Source organism: Mytilus galloprovincialis, chromosome 13 (assembly GCF_965363235.1).
Source record: "Mytilus galloprovincialis chromosome 13, xbMytGall1.hap1.1, whole genome shotgun sequence".
NCBI lineage: Eukaryota > Metazoa > Mollusca > Bivalvia > Mytilida > Mytilidae > Mytilus > Mytilus galloprovincialis.
Genome location: NC_134850.1, coordinates 9,639,717 through 9,664,124, shown reverse-complemented (window position 1 = coordinate 9,664,124; position 24,408 = coordinate 9,639,717). Strand labels below are relative to the sequence as shown.

The 24,408-nt window shown below is 31.8% G+C and overlaps 1 protein-coding gene across 1 annotated transcript; it reads right to left on the bottom strand.

The window, feature by feature from the left end:
• Window positions 1–747: 747 nt before the first annotated feature.
• On the bottom strand, window positions 748–21,695 carry LOC143057276 (uncharacterized). Its single transcript, XM_076230555.1, has 4 exons — window positions 20,802–21,695; window positions 16,141–16,278; window positions 3,033–3,198; window positions 748–2,016 (listed from the first exon to the last, which is right to left on the bottom strand). Exons 1-4 carry the CDS (start codon window positions 21,268–21,270, stop codon window positions 1,752–1,754), a joined length of 1,038 nt encoding a protein of 345 aa, XP_076086670.1. The 5' UTR covers window positions 21,271–21,695; the 3' UTR covers window positions 748–1,751.
• Window positions 21,696–24,408: the final 2,713 nt, after the last annotated feature.

Genomic DNA, 24,408 nt, shown 5'->3' with positions numbered 1-24,408 from the left:
ATTTTTCTAACCCCAAAAATTCAATTGTTATTTATTAGTCCAAATTATGATTTTTATAAGAAACATGCACAATTATGGCACCACAATGGTAACCACGGTAACATGATTGTTCTTATGCATCAGAACTTGTTGATTTTGTAATTGTCAGACATTTTTACATATTTTGTCATCAAATACTAATATAATTTGTTGAATTTGAACATTGACTTTTCATGAACATTCTCATTGAAATATGCTATTGACTGGATAGTAGACAAAAATATACAGTGCCAAAAAATACCATTGAAATTAATTATAAAACTGCATTTTGAGTTGAGATAGACAGCAAAAAATACAAACAGTATACTGTTCCCAATGGAATGGGAAGAGAGACACACACTTATTTTGGTCTAGGCTTACAGTGTTCCAGTAATTTGACAATTAATATACATATAATAACAAACAATTACATTGATCAAGAGCAATGTCAAATATTACTTAATACTTCAAAGTCTACACACTGCACAAAATATATACTATTATTTTTAAACAATGTTGGTATATAGTTGTTGATGAAAAAAAACCTGGAAAATGTTCAAATGGTCAGTAATAAGGTACTTCCAGTATTTGACTGCAACCTCTCCCCCCCTTTCATAAATGTTTTTCTGTACAAAAATAAATAAATTTTGAAATAATTTTTTTCAGTTCTACCGTATTCAACACAATGAAAAAATCAATTAATTTTGGTTTATTTTTTCTAAAAATTGATTTTAAAATACCTCTTCAAACATTTTTAGTTTTCCTTAACAACATGCAATTATAAATGTCAATTCCAAATTAAATCTTTATCAAAAACCTTTAATTAGAACCAAATGAAAATTTGCAAGTTTACTTTTCATCAACAAAAACAAACAACAGAATTAAAAATTTCCAATAATTATAAATAAATAACAAAAATAAATACAATATCACAGATACAGCTATCCCATGATTCAAAGTGAGAATTATGGGATGTAAAATGGAGGGAATACTTATAACAAAGATGTTGACATGTGAACAATTCAAGAGTTAGCTCCTTTTGAAAATGGACGGCATACAACTGACATATTTACACAAAATGGTAAAATAAAAGTTTTGTTGAAAAATGATGACATCAGTATATATGTATTCTATCAAAAATGATGATTTCAGATCGTGTTTTAACTGTGTACAAAAAAATGTACATTTACAATAAAATGACATTCAAATGTGCAGTGGACACTCTCTGAAACAAATGACAAACGCTCTGTTACAAAGAAATGCCCTTTTTGTGTTAAATTCACAATCAACAACTTCTAAACTTTATTGTGCACAAACCATATCACTCAACTATGTGCGGTATCTTTGTACAACGTCATAAGGGGAAGAAAAAAAACATAAATGCATTTTACATTTCAAATTTTAGCTGGCCACAAAATAGTCACCCATAAAATTCCTGAATATCATGTAAAAATAACTCTGATGAAAATATCCTTTAACAATATTTTGTTCTAAATTGTGAACCATGATTCTCATTAGTTAAAGAACACCGGAAGTTTTCTTTCTGTTTAACAAAAACAAACAAATATAAATTATCCTTAACAACACATAAAATTAACCATAATTAACAGGTCTCTTATATTCTCTAATAAATTGGTCCAAATTTAACAACCATGATCACATGACATCAACAATTGATCACATGACATCTTTAACAACTTGTCCTCCATTTTGGACTAGGTATTTGTCCCTTTTTATATGTTCATCACAAGTTCCGTTAACATTTGTGAATAATTTTGTTCCACACTTAGCGAAGGCAGTGTCACAGATTTATCGCCTTCACGTAATGTCACTAATTGTAAGGAGGCTGTTCCTCCGTAGCCATTTTTATTGTCCAATGACAAATGCGGTAAATACTTGTCAGCGATGGTGTCGACCAAATAAGGATCTTCTCCAGAAACAATAGCCTTAGAGTTAGTAATGTGAACTTTGGTGGGAATTGTTACTTTCTTCTGTCTGCTACAAAAATAAAGAAAAATACACAAATTATTATTTTCAAACAAATCTGGAGAATATAAAAAATATAAAGCAAATAATGCCACTTGGTGGTTATCTTAATCATACCTGCCAACTGTCACTATTTGAGGGGATTTCCCCCATGGAGGCTCCAAAATTGAAATTTGGAAAGAGCAATTTTGTCCTCAATTTTAAATAAAACAATTATTTTACAATGATTTTAGGCTTATAAAAGTATGAAGAAGCCAAAAAACAACATTAAAATGTATTAGAAGGCCCACTTGAATTTTTGTTTGAACTATGTCAGGCATCTTACACACAAAACCCCCATAGGTATTTTGAAAGGTTGGCAGGTATGCTTAATAATAAGAACTTGCATTCTCATATATATCTGATAAACAGAATAAAAAAAAAGGCTTATTCTGAATTCACATTAACTGAACTAGGATTTTGTTCATATGCACATAACCATTTCTGAGTTTACAGTAAACACACCATCAAAATCATGTGTTCTTAGGTTGCCCTATAACACCACTGTCCCTTGCTAAGATGAGTTTTGGGCAACAGCAAACATGTTTAACCCAATCACATTCTGTTTGTGTCTGTCCCAAGTCAGTATTGTGTGTAGATTGTTGTTGTACATGTTGTGTATACATAAATCAGGCTTTATTTTTGAATGCTTTTACATCTTGTCTTTGCTTTCATCCACCATTTTCTACTTAAGAAAATGCCTGAACGCACATGATCAAGTCCGGAATATGACAGTTGTTATCAATTTTGATTTTTGATGTTGCCTTTTGATTACCATGATTACAGACTTTCCATTTTGAATTTTCCTCAGAATTTTGGTATTTTTGTTATTTTACTTTTTGCATGATCGATTTTGGTCATTCTTGAAGATTGTAAAGTAACCTGAAGTTGCTAACATCTACTTCATTTGATCTTTGGTGAAAATATGTCTCATTAGATGTTTTTATTTAATAAAACGTAAACACTTAAAACAAAAAATTGTTACATACTTCCCCCTTCTAATTGACCCTTGATCTTTATGACCTTCTGGTTTAACCCTATCAAACAGTTTCTTCATCCACAAGTCGGTATCTCCTGTTATTATAAGCTTTCTCTCTTGAGCAGGTCGAGATGGTTTTTTCATCTTGTCTTCTGGGGGTGTTATAGGTCGAACATCTGAAAAATAACCAAAGATAATGAAAAATTAGTTGTCAACTTATGGGTTCAAAAGAAAGTCTCCCTGCATAATCCTTACTTTGGTTTTCATAAAATGTAGCCTCATCTAAACTTGTGCGTGACCTTGACTGCTGTGGCACCTACTTCTATGAAAATAAGTGTTGAACTAGGATGTTTGTTACCTGACAATCATATCATAAACCACACATAGTTCTTACATCTCCTTCAGATAGGGGAAAATAAAATATTACAAATTGTCTTATTCATTCAAGATATTCTTATTTACAATTTCCAGTGTTTAAAGGAACAGTTTTTTTCTTATGTGTTATGTCTCTATTGTTCTAGATATTTTAAGTTGGTAATAAGTTTCTGACAAGAAGAAAAATATAATTCTGTAACTCTAAATGAATATATTGAAAACATAAACTGAAACAACTGTTATACTTTAATTGTATTCTCAGTTATTTGAATTGAATAAAATCAACATAAATACTTAAAAGAAATAGAGCTGCAATGCAACATGTGACATTGAAAACAAAATAACTTTTTTTTATGCTAAATGTAATGCTTTCCAAAATTTCTGTTTGATCATGTGTTATTACTTGTTCTATATGCCCATTTGTTCAAAATAATTGGCTCAGCTGCTGTCATTTGAACAGTCAAAATATTTTTGGTGATTCCTAACAAAACCTTTCTGGTATATATTTTCTAGATAATTTTTTTGTAAATTTGATAAAAGAAAATGTTGACCGACTTTATAATTCCCACTTTCTGTGTCAATCAATAATATATTACTCAAGAGTCTTACTTCTACCTTTAGCAAAAATAGACTCATTATATTAATTGGACAATAAATCATTTACTTATATAAAGCCTCATTATACTTCTAGGAAGATGATTAATTAATTCAGATCCTCAGATGACTTATATAAATTAACTATTGATTACGGCTAAAAATCAAGGAATACCATTAATATGGCGTTATTCATAAAGTCGAAGAGAAATAGAGAATATGAATAAAAGCAAATATACTAGGCATAATTGTAAATGAGGCACAAAGATACGAGAACAGCATAAGTTATTTAGGGGTCAATGTATGACCTTCAACAATGGATAAGTGCCTATGTCAAACTGTAAATCGTCCCTAGTCAACATGTGACAGGTGTTTCACTTGTTTATTAAGATCTCAACTCTCCCCCTTTTTTCACATTTAGCAGGTAAATTTGAAAATGACCTCAAACTAAAGATACAAAATACAAATCTCAGAAGATATTTAGAGGTCAATTTATGACCTCTAACCAGCAAGCAAAAGATACAAATTACAAAATATATTAAGGTTACACTGACCACTTTCCTGACTTTGGACATGTACATATGTGATTTTTTTAAACTAGATTTTTGAGATTTCAAATCCTCACCCTTTGTTTAATCTCATTTAGTAGGGTATACTTAAAAAAGACCAAGTCTGAGATACAAATAACATGTACTTGATGTACCAAACATGTATTTAGGTGTCAGACCACCAATTACTCCCTCCAATTTAGAACGTATGTAAAAGTAGTCCTACTTTGACAGAAAATAGTGCTTTTGATGTCATTGTTTACTTAAACTAACCAACAAATTTGCAGAAATGAAACTTTTGGTGAAAGGGAAATATATTTAGACCATTTTGAGCCAAAATTCACTTGTCTATGAGTTTGCATTAAAAATTCATGATTAATGCGCTACATAGTACACTAATTTAAGATTTCCAGAAAACCGGGAGTTATTTTGGTAGTACCTGTCTTTTCAAAATCAGAAATTTGTTACAAGACTTTAAACATTGGTTGAAAATTGGCATGTAGGAAGGTGATACATGTACAATTCAGGAAATACCTGGTTTCCTTGAAGTTAAACTTAAGGTAAAATATTCAGAAAGCTGTGAAAATTGCAAAATTTGGTTGAACAGATAGGGATTTTTAATTGGTGGTCTGACACCTATAATACATATAATTGATGTTTATTCAAGCTCCTATTGGAAATGAAAGGGAGTTCCCCTCAAATATTTCAGGAGTATTAGACCCACTTAAATTCAAAAGTGTCTTTTAATTATAAACCATTTAAATTAGTAGACAATTTTTTATCACTCACTCAGATCAAATGTATAAACTTGTCAAGTTTATTTCATTATAAATCATTCTTTTATTCAAAAGCACGATGTTCATGATATTAGCCTTATTTTAAAAAGATGAATTACAAAAGTTGTTACACAAAATTGAACCCTAAAATGGAACAAAAACCATTATTTATAGATCATTGGTCAAAATAGTTCATTTACAGCATGTAAACTTCCGAAACATTATATTGTTTCTAAAACAGGATCGCTAAATTTATAAATATATAATTTTTCCAATGTATGTGTGCAAAATTTGCATTTTTTTTTTAGAAATACTGCTGCTTCACCTTATAAATTGTATTGAATATATTCAAATAAAGCCACATTCAACAGAATGTCACATGGTCACATTCTTTTTGTGTCTGTCTTAAGTCAGGACCCTCAGTAGAACAGGGGTTGTTGTGTATGCCTGTCATATCAAATGTCGTTTGAAAATTGTTTTGTTATAAATATGGCCCTCAGTTTTCTGTTTTTCATTTTATAGCAATACAGAAAGAGTTTTTCACAGTTGAAGGCTGTACAGTTGCCTATAATTGCCAATGATGGTACCACCTCATTTTAACTCTCATTTGCAATCATACCATTATATATAATTCAGGCCATAAAAAAGAAAATAGCTCCAGTCATGCTTCAGTCCAATCATTCCTTATATAACCAAACAAATTTTTCCCACAAAAGGGGGAGTGGGGCAGCCCCTAAGCCCCCCCCCCCCCACACACACACACACTGGATCTGCCTATGTCCATCTCACTATAACCAAATCAAACATTAATCATTTATTTCAATGATCGGTAATCAAGCTACATCTATTGAAATGTTCAATTTATGTAAACAATGAAAATGATTTTTAATTCATAATTAATATCAATTCAATAATAAATTGATGTTTGGCTCAATATTCAAATTCAATTTAAATGACGCAACAAAAGTTGGTACGTTTCCAATCAAAATATTGGTATCAATAAATATCTTTTATAATTTAATTAAATCGTTTATATAACTGAAACTGATGTTTAACACACATGTATTTACAAATGTTTTATATAAATTCCTTTGAGATTTTAATATAATTTAAATACAATATATGTGAACTCCAGACTTAAGATACATTGTGTCAAGGTCGTCCATATAAAATGCCATTTGCATACCCGTAGCCAGGGGGGTTTGGGGGGGTTCGGACGAACCCCCCTTGAAATCAAATAAGCACTGTTAAAGTCAATGTTTTGTTCAAATTGTGACTGTTTAAGTCGAGTTCATGAGTTCAACGAACCCCCATTGGAAATTTCTGGCTACAGGCCTGATTTGTATTGTGTCGATGGTCGTCCATATAAAATGCCATTTGTAACATGTTCCTTATCTATAGCAAAAAGTGGGAGAAGATACTGTTTAATAATTACATTAGATGTATGTTTCATTATAATACGTTATTCTGATTGGCTAACTGCACAGCACGTGCTATTCCTGAAACAATTGTATTAGACAATAACATTTATCATTCATGATGACACGAGGTCCCACAATAAAGTGCATAGGCAAATTAAATGAAAACTTGATAAAAATCGTGTTTTCATGATTCTAGCTAAAAGAATGTAATTATAAGTATTGAATGCTTCTTTTTGTAACTTTATAGGGTTGTAAAAGCGTTGACCGTGCTCACATTTAAAGTATGAAGCGCTTCTGCGCTTCATACAAAATGTACTTCGGTCAACGCTTTTACACCCCAATAAATTTACAATAAGCAGCATTCAATTCTTAAATAAACATTTTTAAATGCCTTTGAGATATGCAATTAATCCCCTTAATTACATGTGTAAACTTGAGTCTAATTAAGATACATTTACATCATATGTAGTGTCAAGGTCATCTACATTAAATTCTGTTTGTATTATATGTTCCTTGGCAAAACAGGGAGATAAAATTTAAAACATAACCAAAAAAGTAAACATTAAACTACAACAACTCATCAAAAAAACTTGATGTATTCCAAGAACAGAATGAAGAAAAGTAATCAATTCCTGCAATTACATGTATATAACACATATAACACATATCATTTCAAATCTTTTCCTGCTTTGACGTCAATTGCCTTTAATATGTTACTTACAAAAATGTATGTGCATTGTTAGCAACAACAAAAAAATCCCTAACTTCCTAGAATCTACATGTAACTAACCTTTTAAGGGAGCTACCATTTGATTTTTATGGGGGGGCTAGGATGAAAAATTTTGTCCTGCATTTTTTTTAGCTGTAATCTCTGTCCTGCCTTTTTATTTTTCACTCTAATCAGTCCTGCCTTTTTTTTTTTTTTTTTTTTAGTTTATCCTGACTTTTTTTTACCTAAATTGTCGTCCTGAATTTTTTTTTTTGCAAGTGTCACATCCTGCCTTTTTTTTTACTCAAAACTCCTGTCCTGCCTATTTTTTCAAATTTCATCCTAGCCCCCCCCCCCTAAAAATCAAATGGTAGCTCCCTAAGGCATCATGGGTAGCCAAAATCAAACAAATAATTTTTCAAGCGTGGCCCCTAAAACCCTGCCAATTCAGTGCTTACTATAAATGATAGGTCAATGACCTTTTGTTTTTTCTTAGTAAAGTTATATATAACAGTCAAAACTGATTAAACTTAAGGCTGTTTCAAATGTCAAGTTGTAAATAGATAAAACCACAAGAATGAAACAATACCATTAAAGGTCACAGAAAGGTTCATGATGGTTCAAATGCTAATATAATGTAACATGATGGACAAAACAAATTAAATATCTAAATTAGTTCATATACAACCACATAGTGACCATATAAAAATTTATTGATTGTTGGTTGCTTATAATGTCCAGCGGCAAATATTTCATGCATATTCAGGACGAGAATTCCATATAAAAATAAAAGATGTGGTATGATTGATGAGGGGAGGCAGGACCTTTTTCGGGACATCAGGATTGGATGTTTTTAAGCTCAGGATTTTGGGATTGACCTTTTGGGGATCTAGGATTTCCTTTTTTTAAATATCAGGATGTTGGGATTTATTTTTTTTTAAAATTTGGGACCTTGGAATTTAATGTTTGTAAGCCCAGGATAACGGGATCAGGACCCCTCCACCCCCACCCCCCTCATTGTTTATGAGACAACTCTCCATCAGAGCAGACTCAGTTAGCAACTGTAGGTTAGCATACAGCCTTCAGCAATGAGCAAAACCCATATACTTATAATTAGCATGATATTAAAGGCCCTGAAATAACAAATGAAAAACAATTCAAAAGAGAAAACTTAAGTGTTCTCATGCAAGCGTTAAACAATATATAAAAAGACAAAAATATTCGTTGGTATACAGACAGACAGACAAGGTGATTGCAAAGAAGCAAGAAGCCACATCTTCTAGAGTGGTGATGACGTAAACAGGTAAGTCATCTCATCCAAAAAAAAAAAGAGAAAATAAATCTTTCAAGAGAAAAACAGAAACAAAAACATTTATCATGGTCCAAACTAAAAAGACACACCTGAATATAACAAAACCAGACAGCTCTGTTAAAAGCAAAAACAGACAGCAAGGACTTTATTTGGTATGGCCTACAATAAGGCCTCCTTTTACTCAAATTCAATTTACAATTTTCAAATATGATCATAAATTCAAAGCAAATCTTTTCAATTAGAAAAGTAAACATTTTACTTTTCAAATACAGAAAAGTCTTAATTTGCATGTTTCTTAAAAACGATTGACATTTTATAGAATTTTCAAAGCTATTGGGAGTTTTGATCTATTCAATTTTAACCACCAGGTAGACAACAAATTTTCAAAACATTTGAATTCAACCATACAACATGTACAATATAAATCAAAAAGTCATCTATACAAAAGGTAGTATTGATATTTTCCATATATTTGAGGTAGATTATAAATTATTGAAAAGTGAAATTGACGCTCAGTTGATTTCCTTGTAAATTATACCTTTTAGTATAATATATATATATATATATATACAATCAATATTTACATTGTATGGAAGGCGTTTGATAGAAATTATATCCTCGAGAGATGAAGCACTTTAATATTTAGACGCCATTATAATCTTAAGCCTCTTTAAAACTAACTTGATTTTTTTTTAAATTTTTGTTGTTGTTTAATTGATAAAAAGTCCACTATTAGGGTAGATGTGATATTGTATTTTTTTAATGAAATAATTAAACTGAAATATCATTTTTAATATGTATTATGCGAAGATGTTCAGGATAAGTTTTATTTTAATATGTATTATCAGGGTTTTTTTTCTGTTCCCTATTGCTTTGGAGGTAGCTGAACTATAGGGGGACATTTAATAAGTATTCTTGTGTAAAGTTTAACAAAAGTTTTCAAAATGTGAAAAGGCATGAAAAACAGACAGTTGTAGCATACTGGATGTGACATGGTTGAAAATGCACTCTTGAAAAATAAGTTGAAGGTATAGAATTCAAACCCCTAGTTAAGATCCGGTTGTAAAGAACATACACGAAAGAATTAAATATTTTTAATATAATAGTTCCTACCCATACTGCATATATAGCTGTATCTTTGTCAATAGGTGAAATATTTTGGTAGCAATTATATCAAATGAAAGCTTTAAGACTCGGAATCACTGCAGAACCCTTGTAGGTGAAATATTTTGGTAGCCATTATATCAAATGAAAGCTTTATGACTCAGAATCACTGCAGAACCCTTGTAGGTGAAATATTTTGGTAGCCATTATATCAAATGAAAGCTTTAAGACTCGGAATCACTGCAGAACCCTTGTAGGTGAAATATTTTGGTAGCCATTATATCAAATGAAAGCTTTATGACTCGGAATCACGGCAGAACCCTTGTAGGTGAAATATTTTGGTAGCAATTATATCAAATGAAAGCTTTAGGGCATGGAATCACTTCACAACCTGAACCCATAAATGATAAAAAAAATTTAATAATAAAGAAGTATATAAAATTTCAATAGGAGGGCACATTTGCCCTGTCGTTCAAAACAGAAGTACCTGTTTTTGTGCAACCAAACTTCCGGGAACCAGCAATTGCTCTAATATGCAATTAAAAGTATGTTGAATTTTTCAGGGCAAGTCAGGATAAGGTACAGTTTTAACATGAAATAACTGCCACTATATTTTAACAAGCGACAAAGAAGCCAGTAATGCTTGAAATTGCAGAATTTAACATAGAAATCAATGGGGCTATGAATTAGTGCTTTTATTCCTGAATTAAGCAGCACAATTTGTTTTTATTTGCCCAAATAGTATTGGCTACAATGCACAATGCACAGCTAGATATGAAAAAAGTCTTTTTGGCTTTTTACAATAAAATATTTGTAATTATTACATCTTTTAAAAATATTAGAGAATAATTAATGGGCAAAAAGTATAAAAAATAGAGAAAAATGGAAATGAAAAATTAAGTAAAAAGAATAATGACATGCTTAAATATAAACAAGAATGTGTCCAAAGTTCAATGGATGCCCCACTTAAATTATCATTTTCTATGTTCAGTTGACAGAGTTAAAATCTTTAACATGAAGCGGGACAGACAGACAGACTAAAGGACTGACGAACAAACATTTGCATAGACCGAAAAACATAATGCCCCTAGGTGGGGCATAAAAATAGAGAATAATGAGCAAGGTATAAAGAAAAGAGTAAAATTGCCTAAAAATTTAAGAATACGTACAGATGTCAAAAACCCCCCCATCAAGATCCTCGTTCATGTATATAGAAATAAGAGACTCTCAATAAATGTCTGATCTTTTTCCTGTTTTGATTGTTAGCATATATAATTATACTTTTATTCAGAAACATTCTAAAATCGTCAAAGAAAACTGGAAAAAAAGTCCTGCTTTGATGCTTGTATTGAATGAATGGCTTTCGTAACTAGGTAACCAATCATTAACTACCTCAAAGAAAATATCACAAATTGAGGAAAAATTGATTACATAGAAAAAGAGAGACAAACACAATATTTATCTATTAATGCATTAATGCAATTTGTTATACAAGATAACTTGGAGAGTCCCGACTTTTCACCTGAGACAAATTTATAAAAGGAAAGGTAAAAGACAAATATTGTTTGCAATAGTTACGTGCAAAAACAGCTATGATAACAGGCATTATATGATCTTCATGTATTAATAGGCTTTGGAATAATAAATGACAATAACTAAATATTGATTTGACAAATGACAAAATAAGTACAATTTAAATTTAAATGAAGCATTACTTCCAATTGATTATTTTCTTATTAACGACTTTTGATTCCAGAATAAATAATTTCTGACACTGGTAACCTCCAAACTGGTAAGACATTCTGGTACTCGGTCAAGTAAGAGCAACTGAAGAAAGTAAAACCAAGCTAACAATCGGTACAATTAGGAGGGAAATTAACTTTAAATTTTCACAGAACTGATTGTGCAAAAAAAGAGAAGCATCATGAAAGGATTTGGAGTGTAAAATTTGCTAATATACAGACAAATCAATCTCTCTGGGTATCCAAAATATTTAACCACAAAAAAGTGGCATAACTATGTGAAAATGTCTCAGCTTTGAAAGGAGCTATCATACATATCTAAGTTTATGAGCAGAGGAATTGCTCATCTGTGGCAATTCCTCTTATTATTTATTCCAGAGTCATCAGTCACGAATACATTTGTATGTCAATTCTCTAAGACTCTTTATATATAAAAGAGATACAAAAGAAAACACTGTGAAAGGGACATTCAAACTCATAAGTTGAAAAATAAACGCCACCACTAAAAAAGTAAAGACAAACAGACAAACAACAGTTCACAAAACACAACATAAAAAATTAAAGACTGAGAAACACCAACCCCAAAGAAAACTGGGGTTGGTCTTAGGTGCTCCTTAAAGGTAAAACTCTTTTTCAAATCACAAGAGTTGACACAAATATTTGCACATGGTTAAAACAAAATGAAACAAAATGTCCAGCTACAAGAGTTGGCTTAATATGTGTTGTTTTTTTGTAAATCAAGAAATTTATCTGACTTAAAGAAATATCTTTTTTTAATAAGCAGGTCTGACAATTTTGTCCACTTATTTTGTCATCTATTCTTTAACTATTGTGGCAATCCTGTAATAGGTTAAAAACAGTGACTTAGCACTAACTAGCTATAACATTGTTTCTTTGGAATTTGACCTGTATACAAATCTCTACACTATTAGCTAATTTCGAAGTTGAGAATATAAATTTAAAATAAAAACCTTTTAAAGTAGAAGTTGTTAATCTTTTCTAGCAAGTGAGATTAACTTTATACATAAATATATACATGTATACAATAATGAACATTTTTAAAACTTTAAATTTATTATAAGCCCTTTTTCACTCGCAATGAGGAATATATGTACAATGATATAGAGAATTAAAAAGTTGTCACAGAAACATCACCAGCATCAACTCTTAAAGATTGCAAGTTTCAAAATATTATTACCAAATTCATAGTACACCCCCACCCCCTTTCTCTTTTCAAGCACTCATCACATTTTGATATGCCTTCATTAGCAAATAAACTAATAAAACATCAACCAGAGTTGCCATTATTTTGCTCTGAGCTCTTTCTGACATTGTTTCATTTTAAAAAAAAAAATTTCAAATATGAAACTGATTCTTTCTTAATAGCATGATTAAATTAAATCTAATTTAGGAGGACTTATTTATATTAATATTTGTTAAAGTGTTGTTCAATCAGATTAAATTTACAAACTATAATCTGTTATACAATACATGTATGATTATCTACATGAAATAAACCAACTAGTGGTACATGTACATCTTGGAATTTTAAATACATGTAGGATTAAATTTAAGACATTCCTGAATTTCATTTTTTTAAGAAAGAAACAATAATGTGTCCATAGAACATGGATGCCCCACTCACACTATCATTTTCTATGTTCAATGGACTGTGCAATTTGGGTCAAAACTCTAATTTGGCATCAAAATTAGAAAGATCATACCATAAGAAACATGTATACTAAGTTTTAAGTTGATTCGATGCAACTTCATCAAAAACTACCTTGACCAAAATCTTTAACCTGATTGAAGCGGGACAGACGGACAAACGAACTGAGGAACGGACGCACAGACCAGAAAACATAATGCCCCTCTTCACTCGTAGGTGGGGCATAAAAACAAGTTCAACTTTAACAAGTGTGCCATTAATAAAGTATTGTTATTCATGAACCTGATTTGAGTCTAAAACAACAAATATAAACTTAATTCTTGTGATGCCAATTATTATTTTACTTTTAAGACGTACAATGTGTGTTAATGTAGGTTTACTTCAAACAGTTTTCCATAGAGGTTCAAAGTTCAAATCTACAGATATAGTAAACATACAAAATTTAAAAAAAATATACACAGAAATCATGCAACAAATCAAAGACAGAAAATGGCCCAATAAATCAACAAAAATAGGTCTTTGTTAAAGTTTCTTGATTTATAAGTCTTGATTTAGACAGATTTAAATACATGTATTTAAACTTATGTGAATTATACATTCTTCTATGGAAAACATATCAAGAAATGATAAAATAAATCATTAAAAATCACGGTAACAGCACATGTTGAATCGCCCTACAAGAGTTATGAATTTTATTTCTAAGTACATATGAGGAATTAAGTTTACAAGATTAGCTTTAAATGTAGATTATTTTGACAACGGTAGACAAACATTCGTAGTTTATCCAAGGTTTAAATACCAGTACAAAAAGCACAATCCAGAAACTCCTTCCTCATTCTTCATAGAACATATAATATAGATAAATTTAAACCTCAGTAATCTATGGCTTCTTTATGCATTCGGGTCAAGATAAATTTGTCTTGGCATGTTTCTGTACATAAAGACCTCACGATCTATAAGTAACGTTGATCCTTAAAATTTAGAATCAGTGCCAATAATGTTGCTGAAAGAATTCAGTATAACTAGAATGCCTTAGGCTATTTGTAAAACTGTTGGTTCATTCATTTTCTTGGGTACCAATTTTCGTAGTAGAAAAATTGCATATTAGTGGATATATTTCATTGTCTGGTGTTGGCAAGGGCCGCATACATTCCTTTAGAAAATTTGTAATTAGTTGAGCATTAAATTTATGGTTCCCCTGTACCAACCCAAATCCACGAAAATTAGTATACAACAAATTCTAATGAATCCATAGTTATACATTCATAATTCAATTTTCATTAAGTTGCAAATTTTTATACTTTGAAGACTCAGGTTGCATATTTTGGCTTTAATATTTACATTTCTTTTCGTTTTGAGATTTCTTCCTATTTCTGTAGCGGAATACTGAGTAATTCGGTTTTCGGACTTTATATACTGTTTTACGCACCCTTTTTCATTTCATCGAGATTTCACACACCAAACTTGTTCGACAACTTTACTACATTTAGATTGTAATATTATGCTCTGTATAAATTCTAATTCTCTGTATTTTCCTTTTTGTAGATATTAGTATGAACAGTTGAGATGATTATATAGATAATATAATGACGCATGATGTATGGACTTTAATATTCGATTGCACGGTATACATGTATTTTGAAAAAATGTTATATTAAAACTGCTTAGTGTGTACCTCCTGCCATATTAGTCTTTGTTGTTTCTTTATATAGAATGAGAATAATTTATGTTCGGATGAGCATAGCGAGGTAGAACATAATGATTTACTTATAGGGTCTTTGCATCAGAACTAAACACATTAATTTAAAAAAAACAGTTGTTGGCATGACAAAGGGTTATATTTTTCTCATATATTTTATGATAGTATGATACTTAAACCCTAACGGGAGGGAATGTGCCTGATATTCATATGATGAAGACATAATCTTTCAATCAATTTAATTGAGGTCTAGAGCTGGCATGTCAGTTAACTGCTAGTAGTCTGTTGTTATTTATGTATTATTGTCATTTTATTTATTTTCTTTTGTTACATCTTCTGATATCCGACTCGGACTTCTCTTGAACTGAATCTTACTGTGCGTATTGTTATGTGTTTACTTTTCGACATTGGCTAGAGGTATAGAGGGAGGATTGAGATCTCATAAACATGTTTAACCTCGCCGCAATTTTGCGCCTGTCCCAAGTCAGGACCCTCTGGCCTTTGTTTATAGTCTTGTATGATTTTCAATTTTAGTTTCTTGTGTATAATTCGGAGTTTACTATGACTTCCATTATCACTATACTAGTATACATATTTTTAAGGGGCCAGCTGAAGGACACCTACAGGTGCAGGAGTTTCTCGCTACGTTGAAGACTCATTGGTGGCCTTTGACTGTTGTTTGTTCTATGATCAGGTTATTGTCGCTTTGACACATTCCCTATTTCCTTTCTCAATTTTAGGTTAACAAACACAGCAAATTTGATCTCAGACATTATCCATTTAGCGCAATTTAAAATGCAAGTATAATCTCTTGCACAGACTACCAGAGGTCAATGGTTTGCAAAAAATATCATTCAACTAAAGGAAATCATGAATATGACAGCAATGTTTTCCAGTAGTTCTGCAGAGTTCTCGAAATGTTTTTTTGCCTGGTGGTCCTTGAAGAAAATATGCAGGTACTGATCACTATCATTTCTATTGCATTAATTACCAAAAAATCCCTAGGACCACCACTTGTCAAGAACTCTGGTTCTGTTGGTAATTTAGTCAATATATTGGTTTAATCAGTTCTTATTGACTTCTTATGCTAGACATTTGAGAGTTCGTGATCTAGTTTTTTTTCCTCAAACTTTTAACTTGTAAAAAGTTCTGAATGTTTTTACTGTTACCTTGAAAGTCTTCCCCTGTTTCCTTAGTCCCTAATGGTGGTAATGAAGGAAACAGGTTACCAGGTGATACATTGCTTGGACAGTTTGGTTGTTTCCAAAATGATTGTGGTAAAGCCCGCAACCGCATAGGAACTGAGTCTACAAAAAAAACAGCACAAAGAATGATAATTAAAAGTGTTACATACTGTACAAATATGTACATGTACAAATGTATATATATATATATATATATATACAATGTATGACTGTCACCCGAGAGTTATACATATATACATCATACATGTACATACTTGGTGGTGTTACTGTTACATCAGATTACAATTCTGCTCAAACCAGTGCTCAGGGGCCATCTTAAACTTGCAGTTGAGTGAAAGTTACTTTTGAGATGAAAAAAGGTAATAAAAGCCCTATTCCCTTGCTTTATGTGAGTGATTTTTAAGGTGTTTTTTTGCTGTGTATGTTCTGTTTTTGTGTCATGGATGGATATCCCACATATCCTTTGTTTTTTCTATTATATTATATGTCTCTACATGCTGTCATTCTGTCACTACATTAAATTGGTTTAATTTGTTTCATTTTTTTAACAATATGATTTTATCATATTCCTTTTTGTACTTTCTCATTATCATGATTATAACTACGTTTGAAAAACCTTATATTTAGATTTTAATAAACAAATTTCAATTACAAAAATGTAGTATTTCTAAAAAGTTTTCATGACAAAATCCAATTATTTCAGTCGAACTTCCATAAAAATCTAAAACAATAATAACGTCTTATTTATCAACAAAGACATTTATTTACAAACAAAGACGTTACGGACATTCTAGTCTTGTTATCATATAAAAGATCGTTGAGTTTGTTTATTGAACCATTTCACGAAGAAAGTATAGAGCAAAAGTAATACTGATAAAATCGACCATGACTAACACTAACAAGGGTAGTATATAACTGAATTCAAACAATGTAAATTTTGTATGTTTAACAGTGGGGTTAAACAAAGTACTAGATTATGACGGAAAGTACATAAAGAGAATAAATTTTTATTTGGTTTTCTACTTAAAAGTTTATGTTTCAAGTATAAATGTACGTATACTGAGTACAGAACTCTTAACGGGACACACATAAGAGTTCAATTTTTGGTTTGGTATTCACATGACTGACCTTTTTATAATCTCTCATAAAATTAATGATTGGAATCGATAGCCAGCCCTATTTGACAAAAATATTTAATTACATGATGTTGTATCAAATGATTCACATCGTCTTAACAATATCGCTACATGTACATGTAAATTGTACTACAGTACATATTTCATTATATTTTTCTTAAACAATTTAGAAAACTTATCATGATCATCGTAAACTTGAAAAAGACTTTAAAATGAATTTTTCTTGTTTTTAAATATTATCAAGTTTAACAAAAGAATTGCCTGTTTAATTGATTACATGTACATATACACATATGCCTTTATTCTTGCTAAAAATATCTGGTAGTAAATATGTACATATTTATTATGCGTTTTAATGTGCATATATATATATTGTTATGCGTTTACTTTTCTGCATTGGCTAGAGGTACATGTATAGGGGGAGGTTTGAGATCTCACAAACATGTTTAACCCCGCCCCATTTTTGCGCCTGTCCCAAGTCAGGAGCCTCTGGCCTTTTTTAGTCTTGTATTATTTTAACTTTTAGTTTCTTGTGTACAATTTGGAGTTTAGTATGGTGTTCATTATCACTGAACCAGTATATACATGTATTTGTTTAGGGGCCAGCTGAAGGACGCCTCCGGGTGCGAGAATTTTTTTTTGCATTGAAGACCTGTTGGTGACCTTCTGCTGTTGTCTGCTCAATGGTAGGGTTGCTGTCTCTTTGACACATTCTTCATTTCCATTCTCAATTTTATGTACATAAATTGTACATTTTTATTCAGAATGATATCAAAGATTGAGAAAAAAAAAAACATTTGTGTACACAACAGCCCGTGTGGATTTTGCTTTTTCCAACTGCCCACCGTGGGTTGTCCACCCGTGCCCACTCTAGCTATAATCTCTTTTTTGTAAAAATTTGATTAAAAATGCTTATCTGCTTTTTTCAAATGATTGTACTTGCAAGTCTTTAGATGATACAAAAAGGTTGAGACAGTGGGTAGGTAGGTAGGCATTTTCTTCTTTTTTTTTCAAAATCTGAAATTGAAGTATCAGATGTTTATTAGTCTTCATGCCTAACTGATTAAAAAAAACTTCTTCAAATCAGGACAATAAAAGAATTTGAGTAGGCAGCTTTTTATCTGGGTAGGTAGCGTTTGGGCAAACAAACCTATTATTTATTATGGCCTTATTTAGAGAAAGTTTCCCTATATACATTCATATATGTATATGGTAAAAACATGAACATGTCCAAGAATTTTGTAATAATATATTCCTGGACTTGAGCAAATTCTATTCTTTATTATTAATAATATTTGAACCTGATATATTTGAATATGAAAGGTACAAAAAAACCTCACAATGTACCATTTATATTCTCCTTTACAAACCCCTCTCCCCTCAAGAAATGAAATGAAGACTAAAACAGAAATTGCCAGGTCCCAGTTCAGACTTTAACTTGTGGATAGCACTTAGCGCTAAGACATGTACAACATGTACATGTTTATGCTTTCACATGTCGGTCATGACTAGAAGCGAGTTTTATGAATTTAAAGTTCAAAAGTGCTGTTCTCATGGGTTTTCACTTCCATAATTGTAAAGTTTTACCTTAATTGCGATGAATATCTGATTTGTGATTAAAGGACATGCAAATGATGGCAAATTGAAATCCTATGAAGTAAAACCAATTTGAATTTTCCCTATGGATTGAAAATCTGAAGCTAACATCATAATGACCCTGAGTTGTGGAGAAATTATTGAATTTTGCTTATATTTGTTTATCAATAATTGAAACAATGGTCAATGCCTTTGATAAGTACAATGAAGTACCTGGCTCAGCTGGTAAATTACCTGGCGTTAATTTCTCACGTAGATTTCTGGTGTATTGATTCTTTACAGCTAAACATAAACAACTGAGTCAATAGACTTTGGAATTTCCCACATTTCTCATTGTTGTTATGATATAAAATCAATTTAAGTGTCTTAATATACATGTATAAAAGGAGGAGTTAATTAATTAGAATTAAATCTGTAGGCAGAGGTGATAACTGATGTTCTATATATTATCATGACTATAGGATGAGTAATTTAGCATCTGCTTAAAGTTCACAATGCAATCCAGATTTTTTAAGCTTTTAAATGAACTGTCAGGTACTTAATTATCACCACCAGAGGCAGATTTAAAGGTGGCCTGCTCCCCCCTCCCTTTTTTGTGGAAAAAAAATGGTTGATTATATATAGGGAACCACTGAAGCATGATCAAGTCTGTTGGCCCCAACTTTTAAAAATGTCTGGATCCACCACTGATCACGATAAAACAAGAACATGTGACAGTACCAAGACAGTCTTACAAATATTATGTACATATACATGTACAAAAATATTGTTCATACCTTTTCCCTATATATACATGTACATGCATGTAGTTATTAAAGTGATGTTTTTAAAAGAGCCTCAAAGTTAAGTCAATGATAATCCGATGGTACATGTACATGTAACTAATTGTGATTGATTGATAGGTGTTTTAACGCCACTTGCAGCATGTGTATTGTCAGATTGTGCTACAATGTATTACATGCAAGTGGTCACCAGGTCAGTTTTTATTGATGGAGGAAGCTGAGTGCCTAGAGGAAACCACTGATCTTCGATGGGAAAACTAACAATCCTAGTCAATTAAGCGTGTAACTAATTGAGAGGTTCATACATGTACAGATGTTAAATACATTACTGTAAAGTCAGAAATTATAAGGAGCATTTGCAGTATTAAAATTTTGCAAGATTTATAAATGATTTTGAAAAGACAAACTAAACTGCAAGACTCATGGACTCACCTACATGTACATGTAAGTAAAACCCCTGCAATTTCTGAATTAACAGTCACTTATAAAAAGTACATGTAGTATAAAAGTACTAGTCAGTCTACTCTACAACTTGCAGTAAAATATAGAAGAAAAAATGCATTAAGATTAATCTACATTGTAGGCCATCCTGAAAAAAATAATTTTGATCTTCGTACCCATGCCTTAGAGGATTGGTTTCATGTAGGTTCATTGTACAATGATAATGTACAAATTTACATGTACAAATGTACTACATGTAATGTACATGTACTTCACATGTTGGTTTTTTAAAATTGTTTTTGGCCAATAACAAGTTACAGGTTTTAGATAAAAAATTGTGTTAGAGCAGAGGGGGAGGGGGTGGTGGTTGTTAAAATTAAATTATTTGTTGTAAATTTGTATGATAAAATGTTTCGTTTAGACTGATGGATGAACTGAAGCACAGACCGATAAACATAATGCCCCTCTACTATCATAGGTGGGACATAAAAATTACTATAAAATTATCAGATCCCTGAAATGATGTGATAAAAATGTGTTTTTTTATGTATTGTAAAATTAAATACTACTAGTATGATAATGAATTAGTAAACAAGTACAAACTACATTACATGTACATATGAACATGAATGATGTACAAATGTACATTGTCATTGTACCAATTTATTACCTCTTCTAGGTTTCACTTTTGGAGGTGTAGGCGCCCGTTTCTTTAATCCAGTTTTAAAGTCACCAAAATAAACACTTGTCTTTTTCTTTTTAGTCTTTTTTATTTCATGCGCATGAAATTTAAATCCAGGAGGTCGTTCATATGTAGGGCCACTGGCAGTACTACTGCCACTGGGTGATGCCACATTTTCATAGTCATGATCATGCTCACAAGCCTCACGATTCTGATTTAAAGATGTATCATTAGATCGCGGACTTGGCGGCAAACTATCACTTTCTTCATCACTAGTGGTGACAATAGGTCCTGCCGCCACTCGTTTTGAACCCTGTGATTGATTTAATCGTGGTGTTACTATAGGAATAAGTTCATCCTCATATTTAATTAGTGATGTTGACCCTTTTTTACCACCATGTGTTTTGTGTACATTAGCAGGATGTAAATCCAATGACAATATATTTACATTTGACATGCTTCTAACACAGAAAGCACAGACTTTAATTCACTATGCACTTTCGTAGCAACCAAAACAATCACATTTTGAAAACATTTGACATCAATTTAATTTTATTTCTACTTCCATTTGATTTTTAATAATGTAATTCCAAACTTAAGGATAATATCGGCACTTTTTACACACGAAAAAGTCTAAACATTCAACAAGATATAACGTGAACTGTGTGAACGACCTCCCAAAATAAATGTGCAGTTAGCGGCGTGTATGGACTTGACAACTTCGCACACTTTGCGGTATATATAGTTTGCTGGAACTTTACATATACTTTATCATTTTAAAACCTATAATCGTCCATGGTTCGTTGATTACAATTTTGCTACCTGGATTCCAGATTGACGTTTAGCGCCATATTGTTAGTGTTGATGCTGTTGATAACGTAAATTGTCACCAAGATCTCGATGTAAACACTACTTTGGTTGGTTGTCAAATAAATGACGTCATTTCATTCATACATTTTTCAGCAAGGTGCTCAAGAGTGATCTCCCATGTGAGAAAATATTATCTCAAAGTTATCTATATATGGAGCTTATAAATAGTAAACTAGGCTCCTGTTCGCTAATGATCTGGCTGCTTTGCTCTCAGAACTTCTAATTGTTCAGTCAATCTAGCATACATTTGACCCTATTAACCTGAACTTATTTGACACCTTAGTGAGACCTATATATATATTGACTTATAATTCTGAAATAACATATTTAGACTACTATATATATATATATATAACATATTTCAAAGCTAAAAAAGAGCTTTGGTTTCTCAGTGGAGAAAAATCATGTGTGAACCCATTTCTGTATCTATCTGTATGTATACGTACGTTGAAGACACCAATTCTGGCTTTTACTCAACGGGAGAGAGAGACACCTATTGACGGTGTTGGAGAGCAGCCTTGAAGCTCTCAACTGTATCTGCGCACACAATACGGGCTTCCAGTTGGTTCCAGTGTAGAATACTCTTGACGAAGAAAGAGTTCTTATATGGATCGGTGTTGCTAGGAATAGTTTCTATAGTGCCTTAGAATTGTTCTTCACTGAATTTGTCACTATATTGGCACTTACAAAATTGTCAAATGTTTTGGGTTTGATTTTCCTCTTAGGTTTACTTTTTACAAGAAAATCGTCGGGAGTAATAGCTGGGACCAACTCCTCAACCACTTTGTACAGAAATACCAGCCGTTGACTTGTTCTTCTCGTTTGTAGATTGTCTAGTTCTAACTCGGCTAGCATTTTGGTGACTGACCCCTCTTCTCTAGACCTATAGTCGCCTGTAATGAATCTAGCTGCTCTGCGTTGTATTCCGTTTCTAATTGATTTATATCATGTTGTGTATATGGGTCCCATATTATGGCACCATATTCCATAGTTGATCGTACTAATGATATATATGCGGTCTTTTTGCAATCTTTTGGGCAGAAGCGTAGATTTCTCCTCAGAAAGCCGAGTGTCGAATTGGCTTTCTTGGCTACATTTGAGATGTGCGTGTTCAATTTTAGGTCTTCTGATATTTGTAAGCCTAGATATGGGTTGTGTTGGACTTGTTGTAGTACATGTCCGTCTAGGCTGTACATCTTCTGGCTTTTGTTCTTGATGCTAAGTATATAGCACTTTTTTGCATTGTTCAAAGCGCATGCCCCAGTTTTTTTGGCCCATACTTCTAGGTTTTGGAGGTCTCTCTGTAGGAGTGTGTGGTCATGTTGACTATTTATGTTCCTGTACAGGAGGCAGTCATCTGCGAACAGTCTGACAGATGATTGTACTGAATCTGGAAGGTCGTTAATGTGGCAGAGGAAGAGAAGGGGTCCTAGTACTGTACCTTGTGGTACACCGGAGTCAACTGAAGCTTCTTCTGATTCCTCCCCATCTGCGACGGCTTTCATTTTCCTTTGGGTTAGGAACATCTCCAACCATTTGTTTAGTGGTCCTCTTATACCGTATTCATTCATTTTGTGCAGTAGTTATGGTTTGATTTTATTGACAATTGAAGACACCAATAGAAATCTTGGTTATTGCAAGTTTACCCTTGGCACAAACAAGAGCAGATAGCCTCTAATTTTGGTACAAGGAATGAATTGGGAAGACTGCCTATTGAATGTCATATAAACACACAAACCTCTGGGACCTATGATTGTCTGTGAGTTTCACATACACAAACTGAAATAAAGAGCATACAGTCTTGAAGGATCTTTGATTCCTTACCCCTAAAGCAATCCCTACAATCCCTACCCTTTTACTTTATCATTTGGTTTCTTCAATTATGTCTATAATTTTGAAGCAAAATATTATATTGCTGTAAAAATGGCAAAAAAATAGTGATTACCTGTAATCACTGAAACATGAAAAATGTTTTACTAATTGTTTCGTAATTTCATGTGATTCCTAATTTCAAATTTTTACTGTAACATATACAACATCATTTTACTTAACCCAAGGACGTATGTTAGTTATACGTCCTTGGTTAACCTTAAAAGACAGATGTGAAGAATTTGTTCATTTGTTTTTGCTTTTGTATTGTCCCTTTGCAGTTCCACTTAAAAATGTACAAGGTATAAAATTGTTTCGGCAATATTATTTTTAATTGAGTCATTTTACGGCTGTTTTATTCCAAGCTGGTAGAGCAAAACGATTTAATTTTTGCATGCATGTTCAACTAATCAAATGATAATAGTTTGATTTGATCTGATCCGAATATTGATAGACATCTTTTGCTAAGTCCATTATACATGTTATATATTATGTGTTATTTATTAACTCAATTCATATTTCATGTTTTTTGTCAAATGTATTTCGATTTTTATTTTCTTGTGTATTGTCCATTACAATTGTGTGATAAAAATACCAATGTACTGATTATTCCTATATGATGGGTCCACTATTGGAAATAAAAATATATCTTATCTTATGTATGCTTGGCTTTTGTATAGATATGAAATTGTAACCATTATTTCGCCCAAAACACCACACACTATATAAAAAGTGTAACAGTGTGTTTTTATCTTTTTTTATCAATACTAGTTATTTAAAACCAATTATAATCTTGAATAGGTTAATTAGCATGTCATTAAAAAGACACGACGCAGGCGTATCTGTATTTCCCTTC